Below are 18,853 nucleotides of genomic sequence, written 5' to 3' on the forward strand. Positions count from 1 at the left end.
TAATTTTAAAATTTTTGACAAATATTAAAGATAAAAATGAGATTTTACTTTTATTAAAAATTTATTTATTTAATATATTAAAGAGTTTAATTTTGATATATTAATAATTTAAAATATTTTATACAATTATTTAATTATATTTGTTTTTTTAGATAATAATCAATATGATTAACATAAAAGAGAGTACTTTTGTGTGACATCTAGCAATTGAATGTGTAAAAATAACCATGCATAAAAATTAAATGAAACTAAATTATATTCTAAAAGATAAAGAACTTATGTGACTAAATCTTTCATTTTGGTCCCTGAGATTTACGCGATTAATCATTTTGGTTTCTGAAATTTAAAATTACCTATATTGGTCCTCTAGATTTAAGTTTGGGCACTAATATGGTCCCTCGACTCTTTCCGGTGATGATTAGGCAAATGGAGTGCTGAGATGACACCCTTCCTGTCATGTTGGACGCTGTAACAGCTAGCTAACATGGCGAGGGTTGTATTTGTATCCAATTTAGTCACTGAAACCCCAATTATCTTATTATTTATCTGAGTTACAATGACAAAATTTGAATAAGGGGGACTAAATTGGATACAAATACAACTCTCGTCACATTAACTAGCCGTTACAGCGTCTAACGTGATAGGAAGGTGTCATCTCAGCACTCTATTTGTCTAATCATCACTGAAAAGAGTCGATGGACCATATTGGTGCCCAAACTTGAATCTAAAAGACCAGTATTGATAATTTTAAATTTCGAGAACCAAAATGAATAATCGCGTGAATCTCATGACCAAAATGAGAAAATATTCATTGGTCTCTAAAATTATACTCGAGTTTTAATTTAATTCTTAAATTTTTCAATTGTCTCAATTTAGTTTTTAAACTTTTTAATTGATTATATGATAAAAATTACTACAGAAACTAACATGATTAAAATTTAAAAAATTTAAAAATTAAATTAAGACAATTAAAATTTAAAAGACTAAATTGAAATTCGAATATAAATTAGGAACAAAATTGAGTATTTTTCTCAACTTATATTGGTTTTATAATTTTTTGAAGTACCAAATGGAAATAATAAAAGTAACTCGATTTACTGATTCGTGGGCCTGGGCGCCTCGCTCATCTTCCCGGAAAGCTTTTAACATACGGTGTCCCTACCAAACAAGTTAACTAAGCGGAGTTTGGATATAAAATCTTATAGGTAATTTCTCTCTAACCCCTTCTCCCTCTCTCTCTCTTCGCTTTGTCTCTCTACAACCAGGTTCTCTCATCTCTCACTCTACGCCTCTGTGTTCTTTCTTTTCTCGCGTTTTCTCTTTGGTTTTCACTCGCTTTTCTGTGTTCGCATGGGAACTCTGTGATTGTTGTTTCAACTCGAATTTATTTATTTCTTTTTTGTCCGGTTCAGGGGGGATTTTCTTGTAGGAGGATCTCATGTACTCGCTGGTGGATCTCAACTATATTCACGATCATGATGGCCCTTGAAAAATCAGGTGCGTTTTAATTTTTCTGTTTTTGTTGTTTACCCCCTAATGAAAATTGTGTTTGATTTCATATATTTTGATTTGTTTTAATTTAGTTTTGATTCTGCTTAGTGGCAATTTTTCGTTCTATTCGGTTTTAGGTTTTGATCGTGTACGTTTTTTTTCTTTTTCTTTTTTTTTGGTGTTTGATTGCAGGCGCATTTTTGTTTGCGCTTCGTTTTCTTCTTGTGGAAATTTTTGTTGAGTGGTCTGGTCAGTGCTTGTTTTATGCTGGTTCAATTTGGTTTGATCACGGGTTTGGAGAGAGAGTTGTGTGAATGTGGGTTTGAATGAGCGGTTTGCATATGAATATACAGGTTTATCTGTGATCATGTTGTAGATTTAGCATTTTTGCCTATTGAGGCTGTTTGAGTAAGGATGGTAAGTGGGTAGCTTCTTGGAGAATGAGTTGGATGGAGGCTGGGTTTGATAGATGCTGTGGAGCTGATCTGTTAATAAATAAGAGTTTAAGGGTCGGAATGGACCTTGCAGGGAAACCTGTATCTGTGAAGGGAATGTTTGGAAAGAAAAGAGGGGGGGGGGGGGGGGGTTGTACATCTGCCAAAATTTGAACTCAGATTTATTTCCTTAAGTTAGAGGCCTGGTCTCAATGAGGAGATGTTATAAGCAAATCATCATTCTCTAACAATCCTGAATTCCAAAAGATAATTGTCAGTTTGCACTTTGCACTTTGCACTTTGCACTTTGCACTTTGCTTAGGTTCAATACTTCATGTTTTAAAGAGATGGGAACTCTTCTTACCATTGTATAGGTTTTAATTATTCATCTATTCTATAAGTTCTTATAGTTCCACTCATTTTTTAAAAAAGTCCTGTAGTTTAAGAATTTGTAGTCATATCCCTAGTTCCTCACACCGAACAAAAATTTGTAATCCATTACAAAACATTAAATTAAACAGAATGTCCTTTTAATTGTACATTCCAGTATATTTGTGTTTCACAATTTCAAAGGATCACTGTATACATCACAATACTCCAATTAACTTGGGCTTCCACAAGGCCTAGGATCAAGGGCGTTAGCTTTTGCTGGAGCAATGAGCACCTCGCTTCCTCTAAAAATACCCGCTTGAGGTTCACTTCTACAACTTTGCAATGGTCTTGGAGAACAAGATGATGAGAAGGATTTGTGATGAGGACCCTACATTCTTCCATGAAGACACTTTCAATCTAAGTTCCCTAAGAATTGGACGAAGAGGACTTGAAGAAGATTCATGGTGCATTGCTTGTGACCACATTTAGATTTAGTCCACCTAGGGCTGAGTGGGAATCCCCACTGCATGTTTTAGCTTCCTTAATGGAAGCACTACCGGATAACCATTTTAGTATTGACAGCGTCAAGTCTAGCCATGAGCAGTTGGAATGGATTGAAGACTTCTTGAAATGGTTCATTTCTTAGCAATGTGATGTGTTTCTTAGGATGACGTGGATGATGGTAACGTTTCTTCAAGATTGTGTATTGATCTTGGCAAGTCATATGTTTCATATGTCTCTCTTCCGCGCTTAATTTATTATTTGCAATCATAATCAATCACCCTTTGAGGTGAATTGAGATTTGAGGGAAAGCTTTCCATAAGCCAAAGCTTAATTCAATTATTTTAGATGGCCATATGCAATTGGATAGATGGTTGGACTAGCAAGCGCTTTCATGTGTGAGGGAGGAGATAGCAAGCCCTCCTATAGATCAGGTTGATTGGTGTATGGGTGTACCATTACAATCTAGATTGTTTGATGTGTGATGCACCACATTGGGAATGTGCTCATAATCCATTTGATCAAACTTTTTTGGGATCTAATTAATTTTTTTTAAACTATAGGGACCTATTTAAAAATCAATTAAAGTTATAGAGAGCTATTAATTGAATCTATTAATTATTCTTGATGCATGTTGCATCAAATAAGCGATACGATGAATAATGATAACATTGATAAAATGAACATTGTCGAGTTCAAAGACCTTCACATAAATTATGTGTTATCATTGACATCGTGCAATAAATGCTCTATTCCACAAGTATGTCGCAACAATCGTATTGAATATCTCTTTGAATCCTATTTCTTGAATGTAAATGGTTGAACGTTTGAACCTAATTTTAAATCATTGTCTTTCTGACTTTCAGTTCACATGTTCACTCTGACTTAATGGCTAGTTATAATTGGTGTTTATTTGTCTTGTTGTGCAAGGGGAAACAGATGCCTTGTTGTTTGTTTTATGATTCGGGTCACCATAGCTTGTCCTCCTCTCTCCTATTAACAGGATGTTGCAGGAGTGTATCCTAACATCTTCATCTTATGCATCCTGTTAAATTGGGACTTTACATTAGTGTGATGCTGAATGCACTAGAATTTTATTGTCATGTGGCTTAGAACATTTGAAGCCACATGAATTTTAAGGATAGATTTTTATGTCAGCATGACTGTTATGCAATATGCATTGAGATCTGCCATATTGCCGTATATAGTTTTCACTCTCAAATTCAATATAATTTCAAGCTTCAGTCTCAAAATGAATGACCAGTAATTTTGATTTCATGTTTTTGTATCTTCTCTTTATTAGTCTTTCTTGTTTGTTTAGTACTGTTTCATCATATATTGTACATTTTAAAGTATTGTCAAATGATAATATAATGTAGCTACAATGATTACTAGTGGCTTAATAGGCACCATTATTCTTGTTAAGTTGTCTTTTATCTTTTGGAGTAATAGCACAACTGCACAAGTAGGTCTCTAAAGAAGTTTGCAATGGATTTATAGACCCCTAAGAAAAAAGGGTACCGAGTAAGTCCTGAGGAATTTTGTGATGGATTTGTAGGTTTTTGAGGAAAAAAATACCAAGTAAGTCCTTGAAGAATACTAGACACGTTTCATCCTTCTATTATTCTGCTGTTCCATTTTGTCAAGGACCTATAAGTCCAATGGTGCAAGTCTTCAGGAATATACTTGGCACTTTTTTCCCTCCAGGATCTATTAGTCCATCACAAAATTCTCCATTAACCTACTTCTCCTATTACTCTATTTTGTTGCATGATTAATAGGAAATTTTCTTTATAAATTTTGATGTGTTTGAAAAGGTACACCAAATATTCAATATACTCAATACAATATCACATCAGTAAACACCTCTTAAGAGTTGGATTGAGTTAACCATTGTTGCAAAAATGGAGACCAAACCTTAGTGGGAAACTGTGGCTGCAAATAAAAACTGCTCACAATTGGGAACTTAATTACCTTCCTTTGCATTTGTAATCCCTTTAGAAATTGTTTTAGAAGGTTAATAATGCGGAAAAAGAAGTCGAAAATAATGGAAAATGGACCTGAAGTAGAATAGTCAGTTGGCAAAATTTATCCTCTTCCTTGAGAGACTAGAATGCTATGTTTTATAGATAAATCTTTTGATTGTTTTGCTCTTGTATAGAGAAACTCTTATCCTCTTGCTTTTATTATTCATCTCTTTTAAATGATTATTTTTATCCAAAAAACTTTAAATAAAATTTTCCCTCAATGAAGTAACTACCTCTATTACTAAATGATTTAACTACTATGGAGTTTTTATAGTTTCTCTCAATTTTCCTTTGGTTCTTATAGGCTAAAATTTATAATCATGTATCTATATTGCATACGAATTTACAATTAGGTCTATGTTTGTTCAAGTTACAAAAGTGTGAGGTCAAACAAAGTATTGCTTGAGTAGTGTTAGGTTGACATAACAGGAATCCTTTTAGTTTATTTAGTTGGAGCACTAATATAACTAATGATGGGTGATGCATTCCAAAAGTACCTCCATTAATTTTAGTTGCATCTATAGTTCTACATAATCACATTTTACCCCCTTCGCTCCATATATATCGTGGCCAATCCCTAAGTGGTGTTCAGTTAAGGTTATTTTGGGTCCAGAAGAAATTCATCTCAGGATTGTATGATTGTATCAGTCATTTTATCAAAAGAGCAAAGTGTACCTTTTTTGTTCTTGATGTTTTTGAGAAGTTTCAAAATTATCCTTGCATATATTTGATTCAATTTTACTCATAATATATGAAATGAGTTTCAATTCTATTGTCATTGTTGATTTTTTGACGGTGAATAGGTAGCCAAACTTTATTTTTTCAATTCCCCCCAACTCCTTCCTTAATCTTCCTCACTTCCTCAACAACACCAGTGCTGCCACCAAGACTGGAGTCGCTAGCACCAACCAATGCTGTGACTACCATGAGCAAATTGTCAAACCACCACTTTGTTCCCTTCTCTCACTCAACCACAAACCTCTTCCTTTTCCCTTTTTTGAATCAGAAGTGGCACCACTACTGCCGCTCTCCGACGCCAGTTTGATCATGCCCAAGATCCTTCTTCCAAAGTGCACCATATCAGTTGTGCTCCATCTTTGTTTCTACCATTTCGACATAGGTGCATCATTTTGCATAAGGAGAAGGCTATTTTGGTCGATGATGTGAGTTGTGTGGAGGACAAGGAAGATATGAACCCTACGGTTGGTAACAATTGTGTTGCAGAACCTGGGAAGCTTGTGGCGGTGGAATCTAATGTTTTGGGGAGGGTGAGACATGATTTGGGGAGAGACCTTCTAAGGTGCTGGAGGCAATTCTTAACCGATAGGGAAAACATATTGCTCTTATAGGGTCATGAACACAAGCAGATCGAATAGATGTTCTTAATCATTACCTATTGAGAAGAAAGCTATAAACCAAAGCTAAAGCTTTCTTCCTCCTCTGAGGTCACTTTCATTGATAGAGGAGGTGCGGGCTCTTACAATGCCTTTTCTTGACATCATCAGTCACTTCCTCTACCTTTTGCCTTTTGTCTATCTTCCATTTGATCCACCTTACTAATTAGATGCTTTGCCAATCTTCTCCCTACATGTCCAAACTACCTAAGATGAGATTTTTCTATCTTTCCAACACTAGGCTCTCTTATATTTTTTTTTCCTTATTTAGTCTTATACTTGTTTGGCTACTCATCCATCTAAGCATCATATTTGTCACATTAAATTTATGTTTATGCTTATTATCCTTTGCTGTCTAACTCTTCTTTTCATATAACATAGCTGGTCCAATGGTAGTGATACAATTTAAGCATAAGTTTTAAGGTGCATGCTATGGTGGCTATAGTGCGTAAAAAATGTTGCTAAAATTAAAATGTTTTTTACTATTTTGCGCTTTTTTAATTTAAAAAAATAAAAGAAAAAGTGTTACCAAAATGTAAAAAAATAACATCAATTTTAATAACACTTGTATAGGGCACTATAGACTCCACTATTTTAAGGTATTTTTTTGTTACATATAAAACCAGGTGCATTTTGCTCTTTGATTAGCCCACTTGAATCCTAGGGTTTATAGCCCTCTTGATTTCTTTCATATCCTGTATAATACTTGTAGGATACTTAAATCTTTATACTTGTAGTAAGGTGTTTTTTTCAATTTTCACTTCTGTATTACTGTTTTCCCTTCTTGCGGTGAACTTATATTCGATATGTTCTGTCTTAATACAGCTTATACACAAACCATTCACTTCTAAAGCTTTATGCCCGAAATCTAGCTTTTGATTTAAGTATTCACTTGATTCTCCTATAAGGACAATGTTATCGGTGAAAAGCATGTACGGGTTCTTGGATATGCTTAGTAACCAATTCCAAAATCAATGTGAAAAAATATGGGCTGAGATGATTGTTGATGTAGTCCTACAGCAATGGGGAATTTCTTTATCACACTACCTTGAGTCTTCACACTAGTTGCAGCCCCATCTAAATATTCTTAATTGCACTAATATATGTAATCCTTATTCCCTTCTTTTCTAAAACCTTCCATAAGGTATCTTTATCTCGTGCCTATTCTAAGTTAATGAACATCATCTGTAGATTCTTTTGGTTACTCTGGTACCACTCTATCATTTTCCTTCAAGTATATAGCATCATTGGGGGAGGATCTACCCAACATAAAATCAAACTAGTTCTTTGAAACTTGTGTATCTCCCTTATTCTTGTAGACAGGAATCAAGATGCTCTTTTCCACTTGTTGACATCTTGTTAGGCATTATAATCTCATTGGAAATTTTTTTAAATTTGGTTAAATTTGATAGCAATCTTAATGCGTAAAAATATAGAAACTTCTAACAGCATAAACTAAATTGTTAACTGTATCACTGAATCGCCGAGTATTAATGAGAAACTTTTAGTTCCCTTGTCACTCAAAAGTAGAGTATGAGCTTTGGCACAACATTGTGACCTCCAGGATAGTAAAAGCAGTCTATTCACTTCTCAATGGTGAAGTTGCAAACATCTACTCTCCAATAGCTAACCAGGTGATAGACTGACAGTTTGGTCTATTGGGCTACCCTTGTCACTCAACTTGTTACTCAATAGTATGGCTCTAAAAAGTAGAGAAATGTAGTAACTAGTAAGTTATTGCCTAAAAAAGCTAACAGAAAATTTTAACAAGGCATGCTTTGTTTTGGTATCCTAACTATCAAGGAGTAATCACCACAACTTGAACTTATTACTTCTACCCAAATCTCGAATTCTCCATAAGCCCCATTTCTTTGTAGCCATCGTATAAACGTTTCTTTTGTTGCTTCTTCTAGAATTAGGCATTCTAATAATGGTCATAGATCTCTTCAGTGTTTATCTTAGTCCATTGTCCTTCCTTCCCATATACCGTGGCAATTCTGGCTATCAAGAGGTAGACTTTTGGAACTTCATTTTGGATGAATTATTATTGTATTGGGAATACTAGTGGATTGAAAGGCAGTTAAGTGGCTATCAGTCCATTGTCTTTGTTTTTTATTTTTAGTATAAACATTAAAATAATTATTTCATTTATTTTTCTGAAGCTAAAATAAAATTAAGAAAAGTAACTTTCAGTTGGTGATTTATAGTAGTTAATGGTTAGTTATCTATATTTATATATAAATATAAATAAAAATATAGTGAGAGTTGATGAGTAATTATTAATTAATTACATATATAGATATTACTTACCAAATATAATTTTCTAATATATGTACAAATAAAGATATAGATATATGTGTAATTTGAAGATTATTATTATGATTATTATTATTATTATTATTTTGGAGTTGTTCTCCATAAATTAGTTGGGGTTGGAAGAGAAATTCTACACATACTTTCTTGGAAATAATCAATTTACTATTTGCCTTGTCCTGGTATGAGAAAGCTCAGATTTTCTCGTAAATTTGAAGTTCAGTTTCCGTATATTTGTTTGTGACTAAATATCATTTCAAAAGGCTACTAGGTTTTATAGGTGACACCGCATAAATTTACTAGTCTATCATTTCCATATGGAAGTGGTAATGGAAAGAAAACTAGCTTAATAGCATGTTGGTTTGAATTTATCAGATATATCTTAGTTGACCAGATAGGCGTTAATGACTTATTTCACAATGCTTTATTGATTTAATTGAAAATAAATTACCTAATGTTGATTTGCACCTAGCCATACACTTTTTCTCTGATCTGTTCCGTGTTGCGATTGTGAAACCTGAGTCCCTACTACCCTCTTTGTGGAAAAAATTGTTTCAGTCTCTGACCTTGTAGATAAAATGTTCTCATTTTGATCTTGTTTCTTTCTCTGCTTTTCTTTTTGTGCAGAACATATGCAAATAAACTGTGAGGCATCCCTCAAATGCCTCCAGGGCAAGGGTCCCCCTTGCAATTTTCAGTGTAATGGAAGTTCTATGGAAGGCTTGAAACAGCTTAAAAATGAGCCTGGTACTCATCCAGCTGGGGATGTTGCTGAACCTAATCGCTCTGTAGGCAGTGAGTTTCTTGATCCTTCCATTGAATTTCGTGGTAAACCTACTTATCACCATGACTATAGCACCTGGACAGCCTGCCATTATAATTCTCACAAGGTTCAGCAATGCCAAACGAATTCTTTTGAGGGCCATTTCTGTCCTTATCCTTTTGAGAGCCAGCTTCAGTATGTTCCATATAATATGGTTGCTCAGGGTTACCCACGGGAGCAATATCAAGAATTTCAGTATTTTGTTGTCATAGACTTTGAGGCTACCTGCGACAAGGATAAAAATCCCCACCCTCAAGAAATAATTGAATTTCCATCTGTCATAGTGAGTAGTGTCACTGGCCAGCTGGAAGCATGTTTCCAGACATATGTGAGGCCTACCTGCAATCAGCTGCTGAGTGATTTCTGCAAGGATCTGACTGGTATCCAGCAAATTCAGGTTTGTTAAGGCAAAACCCAGTCTTTACTTTCTGAAGGAAACAACAGAAAAGGGTAGGACAACCCACTATTTTGTCCTTGTGCTGCTGCGCATATAAACTATCCTGGTTTCTATGATATTTGTAATTTGCAAATGGTGATTGCCTTTGCACAAATGTCAGTTTCTACAGTGATCCCTACCTATCTCATTCACTATTAAATGGCTTCTGTGATTGTTAGCAAAAAGTTCATAGTTATTTGTTTTTTGTTTTTTTTTTTTTTGGGAGGGGGGGGGGGGGGAGATATTTTTAATTGATGATTTGAGTTCTGGGTCTTCCTCTGTTAATTAAATCTACCAAAATTTACTTCTATCATATATCATTGTTGTCTGTTTATGCAACGTGTTAACTGGTTGACATGTAGGTGTCTCTTTCTGTTACTGTTAACAAGTTCAAATCTGACATTCTACCAACTAGTGTTTTACTTTTCTATGCAAACTGGGATCAACAGAGGGAAATGGTGAAAAAGAATCAGGTATAGGTGTGTTATTGGGTATTAGTGTTGGCAGAGGGGTATACACTATATCCTCCCAGTTCTCACCTGCATCCTTGATACTTCAATCTGGCCTACTAACCACTGTCTCCTGGTAATTCTAACTGACATCTCTTCTCACCCTTTTCCATCCTTAGCCAACTAGTTGGTTTAGCTTCGTGTTTAGTAAAGTGGACCTCACTAATATCTTGATCCCTCCATTGCTCTGCTGGACCTTTCCTACAATCACTTTCTTAGTTCTCTTTATCACTTTTTATGTCATTAATTGGAAGAAAGTTGAAGTGACTAAATTGAAAGTGTAAAGATGTTGAAAACAAGGATGGTTAGAAATAGATGATCATCTTCAGTCCAGTGATACTCGACAAGCTCCCTTTTAGTCCCCAAGTTTCAATTCTCTTCTTGTGGCTGATTCTCATAATTTGCATTGCTGTATCTTTAGCATCCCATGTGTATGTGTGATTGGATGATTGATATCCATTGAGTTTTACCTAATTAATTCATGTTTCATAAATGATAAACTGTTTTTACTTTTGCATTATGGGCTCAATGGCTGTAACACATAATAAGATGCATGCTAGATTGAACTTCATGAATATAAAGGTGGAAATCTTTATTTTAGTGTGTTCATATCCAATCATTAAATATTAGTTTCACCTATATTTTGTCTGTCACTGTCTGTGTAGATTGTTAATTATATTTCTTATTGTCTGGGTTCAGGTGGACAGAGGTGTTACATTGAGTGAGGCTTTACTTAGGCATGACAAGTGGCTTGAGAAAAAGGGAATAAAGAACTCCAATTTTGCTGTGGTTACTTGGTCCAACTGGGATTGTCGGGTGATGCTCGAATCCGAGTGCCGATTCAAGAAAATAAGGAAGCCACCTTATTTCAACCGGTAAATATTGTAGTTCAGAAGTAAATATCTACCTATGTTTTATCAGAATTTGATTTTTCAGCTGACTTTTGTTTTGCTTCTTAACTTCTGTTAGCTGGATTAACTTGAGGATTCCTTTTCGTGAGGTCTTTGGTGCTGTGCGCTGCAATCTAAAGGAGGCTGTTGAAATAGCTGGCTTGGCCTGGCAGGGCCGTGCTCACTGTGGCCTTGATGATGCCAAAAATACTGCTCGTCTGCTGGCGCTACTCATGCACAGGGGTTTTAAGTTTTCCATTACCAATTCAATAATGTGGCAGACTGCAGACCGATCATTGGTATGGAAGCAGGGTCCTGAACAACCAACCATTTTCCCTTTTTGCCCCTACAAAGGAAGGGAAATGAATACCCCCATGCTTCAGTATCACCCATACTGTTACTGCGGGGTAAAAAGCAGTAGGGGCATGATCAGGAAACCAGGGCCCAAGCAAGGGAGCCTTTTCTTTGGATGTGGAAATTGGACCACAACTAGAGGTGCTCGCTGCCATTACTTTGAATGGGCTTCTGCCTAACTGGCAGCACCTTCTGATCTATTATGATCAAATCGTATGTTTTTCTTATATGTTCTATGTAAAAAAGGGGGAAAAAGTATAAGGAAAAAGAAAAGAAAAGAAAAGAAAAAGAGCAAGTGGAAATGGGTTATGAAAGTAGTGATGGTGTTACTAGTGGAAGCATGTACTCCTAGCTGCTTGGTGAGGTTTCTGCTTCATGGAAGTGTAGAGAAAATTAGTTGGCTCATTTGCTTACTATTGTGACTGCCAAACATCAAAGTAGTCTTAAGAAAAGAGGGAGCGTCAAAACTGTAAAGCTGACTTGTTGACTTGGGAAATGTGAGGAAAGGGTAGTAGTTAGGGTTGATGCTTTTACATGCCAAGGCATGCTAAGTTATGCATTAAATAATCCATGAAGGTAGTAGGACCGTTTGTTTCCTTGCTATAATGGAAAAATAGCTATATTTCCTGTGGCCATTTTGCTGCATATGTTACAGTTTAACTACCACCATGTTAACTGCACCTGCACTGAACTAGGAAAGAGTAGCCGAGTGTAAGTTGCATCTTTCTTTTTGAGCAATGCAAGCATTTCTCCTTGCTTGTTAATTTTAGTATTTTATATGATAATAAATCATTCTTAAACTGAAGAGTAAAATAAGAGTGATCCCCAATTTGGTTCCCAGTAGTTTTTGCATCGGTAATCTTGTATTGTTGTCAAGGTTTCTAGCTATGCAAATTGTGGAACAATAGTTCTTCGGGATTTGAAAATGACAAATTTATCTTTCACCCTTTTTTCTTTTATCGGACAATTGCTTTACTTCTGACATTCGAGCACAGCTGTTTTTGAAGGAGGATTTGGTTCTGACTCCGTCTGATGTCTCTCCAAAGATGACATTCTTTGAAACAACTGAGACCAGGGATACCACTAGTTTTGAGGTCTTTTAGGTTCAGCATTTTTTTCTTCCTCTTTCTCTGCATCCATAATTATTTCGGACAATGCTCTAAGATATCTATTATAAATTTATAATATATAGAGTAAATATCCATTTTGGTTCTCGGAATTTTAGATAAGATATTTTAGTCCGTAAACAATTTTTATTTATTAAAAATATTTGATAATTACTTTTATTGGACATATTAGTTTCTTATGTGCGTTAAATCAATTTTTCAATGTGTGTATATCTTAAATTTTTTAGAGATCAATTTGGGTATTTATTTTTATATATAAAAAGAAAGTCTAAAACAGTGTTATAGAGAAAGAATGACACATAAGTTTTTAAATTTTATATAAAATTGTCATGTCCATTGCAACAATATAGAAAAAATATGTATTCTAGAATTACATTTATACTACCATAGAGAATAAGATCTATATAATTAATATAGCATTAGTTTTATAATTTGACACACTAAATTATCTAATTCTACAAAAAATATTATAGTATAAAGAATGTTGATTCATATCAATGGTCTAAATTCTAATATAACATTCTATTTGGAGAATAAATTTTAGGTAATGCTATGACGAAAAATTCAATTTTTTTCTATAAGTGAGGAACTTATGTGTCAGAATTTTGAGTTTGATGCTTAAAAAAGCAGGTCTGGTTAGGATTTGAAATTCGTCAAATTGAAAAAATCGTCAAACCCACACCGCCAAATTGGTGGGTTTTGGCGGGTCGGGTCGGGTCGGTCTACCGGATCGAAGATTTTTATTTTTATTTTTTATTAAATAAAAGAGTTATTACTATTATAAAATTAATAATTATAGAATTTTCAAACACTCTTTTTTGTTTTTGTTTTTATTCTTCTTTTAGTTGTTAATTTTATTTATTTTATTTTATAATTTCGTATATTTGTCAAATTATGTGACTTATTTTTTAAAATAAAGATAGTTCTATTAACAAATATTATTTTAAACAATTTTATTGAAGTTAAAAATAAAAAAAAGATAATGAAAAAAGTATATTATAATTTGATTATTTTTTATTTGTATTTGATTTTTTAATTATTATTTTTCGTTAATTTTAATAAATTTTATTTTTAAAAAAAAAGTCAAGTAGGTTAGTCCGCCGACCCGCCAATCCGCCATAAAGTGGGGCGGGGCTAGCATTTTGAACACATCTTAGTTGGCGAGACGGGTTGGGGCGAGCTAGCCCGCTTTGCCACTCCTACCTACTATAATAGATGCGTTAGTATTTGTTCCCCTTTTAGCTGAAGTAATTAATTATAATTTTATTATTTAACTTCTAATTTAATTTGTGGGTTTTTTTAGACTTCTGTAGCTCCAGAAAAGCTCCTTCGACTTCGAGTGCACGGAGGTCAGATCCTGACCGCATCTGTAGTTCTTTTTCTGTTTCTAAATCAGACTTTTGCTCAAGCTCCTCAATTTCAGCCAGAAAATACCTGAAATCACCATAAAACACACAAACTCAAATTAGAATCCAAAAATGTGAATTGTGCACTAAAACCTATGAAAACATAATAAAACTTAAACAAAACATAATAAAAACTATATGAAAATGACGTCAAAAAGCATCTAAAATATCCGCTCATCAGAACACCAAACTTAAACTGTTGCTTGTCCCCAAGTAACCAAAAACACAGTAGGATTAAAAAGAAGTAGAAGGATATAATAAATCCCAGAGTTTTTAATGAAGCTCAGTTTCAATTAGATGAGCGAGACTAGTAGTTTTTTGCTTCTGAATAGTATTGGCATCTCACTTTCCATTGAAATTCAGAATGATTGGCATCTTTAGGAACTCAGAATCTAGATGATACTATTGATTCTCCTAGTTTAGTTTTTCTTTTTTATTCTTGAACACAGTTTCTTTAGAGTCTTGGCCGTGACCCTAAGCGCCTTGTTTTCCAGTATTACCACAGGATACATAAATGCCACAGACACTTAATTGGGTGAACCTTTTAGGATAATGATTCAGCTTTGCTAGAATCCACAGCTAGTGGTGTCCAGAGTTCTTAAGCACACTCTTTTACTTTGAATCACGACTTTAACTGCTCAGTTTCAAACTTTTCACTTGACACCTTCACACCACAAGCATATAGTTAGGGAAGCAGCTCATTTGAACTGTTCAGGCCAAGATTTTGTTTCTTTTAGGCCCTCTTAACCGTTGATGCTCAAAGCGTTGGATCCTTGCTCTTGCCTTTTGGTTTAAAAAGCTTTTGACTTTTTCTTTCTTTCTCATCTTTTTTTTTTTGCATGTTTCTTTCTCTTTCTCTTTTTTTTGCTGTTTTTTTCTTACTTCAAGAATCAATTTTTTTGGTTTTTTCAGATTACCAATAATACTTCTCCTTTTCATCATTTTTTCAAGAGCCAACATTCTTAACTTCAACATCAAATATGCACTGTTCATTCATGCATTCAGAAAATAAAAGCAATGCCACCACATCAAATGATTGAACTATTCTTAATATAAAATTCAAAATCTTTGTACCTTTACTGCTTCTAAAAAAAATCAAAATTTTATCCAAGTTCAATGGGATGATAAGAGGAACATTTTATAGCTAATTGAAAAATAAAAACTTAAATCCTAATAATGCTCATGCAATTATGAAATTAAAAGACAGAAATTTAAATAGAAACTTAAATACTACTAGTGATAATGTAAATCTAAAAATAAGAAACAGAAATTAGAATAGCCACAGAAATTGGGAGGTGAAACTCAACCACCTTAATCATGGGAGACGTTAGGCTCTTCAAGGGATAATCTTTGACGCTTCAGTTCTTCTAGCTCACGCCCGTGCTTCTCTTGTTCATTGACCAGTTTGCAAAGCATGTTAGTTTGGTCTTTTTGTTCCTCTCTTAATTGATCCAAGGTGGTTTGCAATTGTGCAACAGATGCTTGCAGATGAGTCCAATATTCAATTGGAGGGATCTCTTACGTCTGAAGAGGCTCAAGAGTCTTTCTTTTGGGATGATCAGCTGGTACTTGGGCGCTTTCCATCACTTGCTTGGTGATTGATCTTTCTGCTGGGATAAATGAGTCTTTGTTAATCAGAACTCCAGCCTCCTTGCATAAGCAAAAAATAAGGTTTGGATAGACCAATCTGACTTGAGTTGACATCCTGTTTGCAACCTTGTACAGCTCAAAGGGGATCAGTTGGTGGACTTCCACCTCATTCCCCATCATGATGCAGTGAATCGTTACTGCCCTTCTGATGGTAACTTCAGAGCGGTTGCTAGTAGGGAGTATAGAACGCCCAATGAAATCCAACCAACCCCTAGCAACTGGTTTGAGATCTATTCTTCTCAGTTGGTTTGGATTACCTTTTATGTTGTTGATCCACTTAGTTCTAGGCAGATATATGTCTTCTAGAATCTGATCCAACTGTGGATTAGCCACCACCCTCCTATTAAAAGATTTTGGATCATCCGTTTGTGGAGGTAACTTGAAGATCTCTCTCACCTTATCAAGATGAAAGTAGAGAGTCTTCCCTCGCACCATGGTGTGAAAAGTATGGAATCCTTGTCCATCTTTCTTTCGCTTATCTGTCATCCACAAATTTGCATAGAATTCATGGATCATTGTTATTCCAACATTGATCTCAGGGTCGGCCAGGATCTCCCAGCCTCTCTTTCAAATTTGCTCTTGGATCTTCGGGTATTCATTTTCTTTTAATTCGAATTTGGCTTTCGGGATCACTATCCTCGTACACATTATTTTGTAATAATTGTCTTCATGCTATTTTGGGTAGAATCTGGGAGGTTTGAAAATAACTGTTTGGTTGTCTTCTTTCTTGCTTCTTGAAGTGGGATTTCCACTTTTTGGAGCCATGAAATTCGAATGGAGTGAGAAGGCAAGGCTCTTTTCATACCAAACTTAAAATGTTGCTTGTCCTCGAGCAAAAGAGAAGAAAGAAAACGAAGAGGAGGAGAATAATTTGAAAGTAGTGTGGATGAAGGAGTGTGTGGGGGCGAATGTTATATATATAGGGAGGGAAGGGTGGGTTTTCGAAATTAATTAGATAAAAGATAAAGAAGATATGATTCATACTTTAGTAAAAGATAGAAAAAGATAAGTTTTAAAATTAAAAGATATGAAAAAGATAAAAAGATAAGATAGAATGTATGAAAAAGATTTAAAAGATATGAAAAAAATTGAAAAAGATTTGAAATTTTGAAAAAGATTTGAAAAAGAATTGAAAAAGATTTGAAAAGATTTTAAATTTGAAAAGAATTTGAAATTAAAATATGATGGTTAAGAGAATATTGTATAGAAGATATGATTGAAAAGATAAAAATTGGAAAAGATAAAATTTGAAAAAGTCAACAACTTCCCTAACATGTGTTGGGCATTTGAACGCCCAGAATGCCTTGATTATGGCGTTCAACACCATGCTGGTGCTCCCTCTGGGTGTTGAACGCCCAGCCAGTGCCTCCTGGCTGGCGTTCAATGCCATCTTGCTGCTCTTCTCTGGGCGTTGAATGCCCGACCAGTGCTCAATGCCAGCCTTGCTTCCTCCCTTCAGGGCGTTGAACACCCAGCCAGTGCTCCCTGGCTGGCGTTCAACACCAGGTTTGCTACTCCTTGAGGGCGTTCAACACCCAACCAGCATCCCCTGGGTGGCGTTGAACGCCAGTCTTGCTGCCTCTTAGGGGCGTTCAACACCCCTCTGGCCCCCTTGTCTGGCGTTCAACGCCAGCAAAGTTCCTGCTCCAGGGTGTTCTATTTCCAGCTCTGACTGTTTCTGTTTCTATTCTAACTACTGCACATGATCACAAAATTAAATAAATGTAAAAATTAAACTTACATAACTGAAATAAACTTAATAAAAAATAGAAATAACTTTAAATATAGTTCGGTTGCCTCCCAACAAGCACTTCTTTAACATCACTAGTTTGACGGTACTGCGCTCATGCCAGCAATAGGGTGGATTTGTCTTGCTCAATTTTACCACCCAAGTAATGTTTCACTCCCTGGCCATTAACAGTAAATCGTTTATCAGAGTAATTGCACTAGAGTTCTATATGACCATAGGGTGATACATTAGTGATCAGGAAAGGTCCTGTCCAACGTGACTTAAGTTTTCTAGGGAAAAGCTTCAGTCTAGAATTGAAGAGCAGAACTCTCTGTCCAGGTTCAAAGACTCTGGAAGAAATCTTTCTGTCATGCCACTTCTTGGCCCTTTCTTTATAGATCTTTGCATTTTCAAATGCAGCAAGTCGAAATTCATCCAACCCATTTAGCTGGAGCAACTGTTTCTCTTCTGCTGCCTTTGCATCAAGGTTTAGGAGTTTGTTTGTCCAGTAGGCCTTATGTTCCAACTCCACTGGCAAGTGACACGCCTTCCCATATACCAATTGATATGGTGACGTTCCTATAGGGATTTTGAAAGCTGTTCTGTATGTCCAAAGAGCATCATCAAGCTTTCTTGCTCAATTCTTTCTAGAGGTATTCACCGTCCTTTTCAGGATTCTTTTTAGTTCTCTATTTGAGACCTCAACTTACCTATTTGTCTGTGGGTGATATGGGGTGGCCACTTTATGGCAAACTCCATATCGGTTCAACATAGAGTCAAGCTGTTTGTTGCAGAAATGAGTTTCTCCATCACTGATCAGTGTCCGAGGGACACCAAATCTACTGAAGATATTCTTTTGAAGGAACTTCATTGCTACTCTAGTGTCATTCGTGGGTGATGCTATTGTCTCAACCTATTTTGACACATAATCCACTGTCACAAGGATATAGGTGTTTGAGTATGAAGGTGGGAAAGGACCCATGAAGTCTATATCCCATACATCAAACAACTTAATTTCTAGGATTCCTTACTGAGGCATGTCGTGACCATGAGGTAGATTGCCGGCCCTTTGGTAACTGTCACAGCGACGGACAAACTCTCAAGAATCCTTAAAGAGTGTGGGCCAGTAGAAATCACTTTGGAGAACTTTTGTGGCTGTTCGCTCACTTCCAAAGTGTCCTCCATAATCGGAGCCATGGCAGTGCCAAAGAATTTTCTGTGCCTCCTCTTCAGACACACAGCGGCGGATTATCCCATCCGAGCACCTCTTAAAAAGAGATAGTTCATCCCACAAGTAGTATCTAGCATCATGAATGAGTTTTCGGGCTTGCTGCTTACTGTATTCCTTGGGGATGAATCTTATTGCCTTGTAATTTGCAATATCAACAAACCAAGGT

The 18,853-nt window shown here is 35.4% G+C and overlaps 1 protein-coding gene across 2 annotated transcripts; it reads left to right on the forward strand.

Annotated features, from left to right (window-relative positions):
- The first annotated feature begins 1,067 nt into the window (after positions 1–1,067).
- On the forward strand, positions 1,068–12,179 carry LOC112707635 (uncharacterized). Of its 2 annotated transcripts, none has more exons than XM_025759463.3 (5): positions 1,068–1,205; positions 1,413–1,497; positions 9,160–9,752; positions 11,000–11,175; positions 11,270–12,179. In XM_025759463.3, the coding sequence occupies exons 2-5, from the start codon at positions 1,476–1,478 to the stop codon at positions 11,721–11,723; spliced, it is 1,245 nt and encodes a 414-aa protein (XP_025615248.1). In that variant the 5' UTR covers positions 1,068–1,205; positions 1,413–1,475; the 3' UTR covers positions 11,724–12,179. The 2 variants fall into 2 exon arrangements, with proteins under 2 accessions (XP_025615248.1, XP_025615247.1); XM_025759462.3 differs by having other exon boundaries at positions 1,160–1,265.
- Positions 12,180–18,853: the final 6,674 nt, after the last annotated feature.

Source organism: Arachis hypogaea, chromosome 8 (genome assembly GCF_003086295.3).
Source record: "Arachis hypogaea cultivar Tifrunner chromosome 8, arahy.Tifrunner.gnm2.J5K5, whole genome shotgun sequence".
Lineage (NCBI taxonomy): Eukaryota > Viridiplantae > Streptophyta > Magnoliopsida > Fabales > Fabaceae > Arachis > Arachis hypogaea.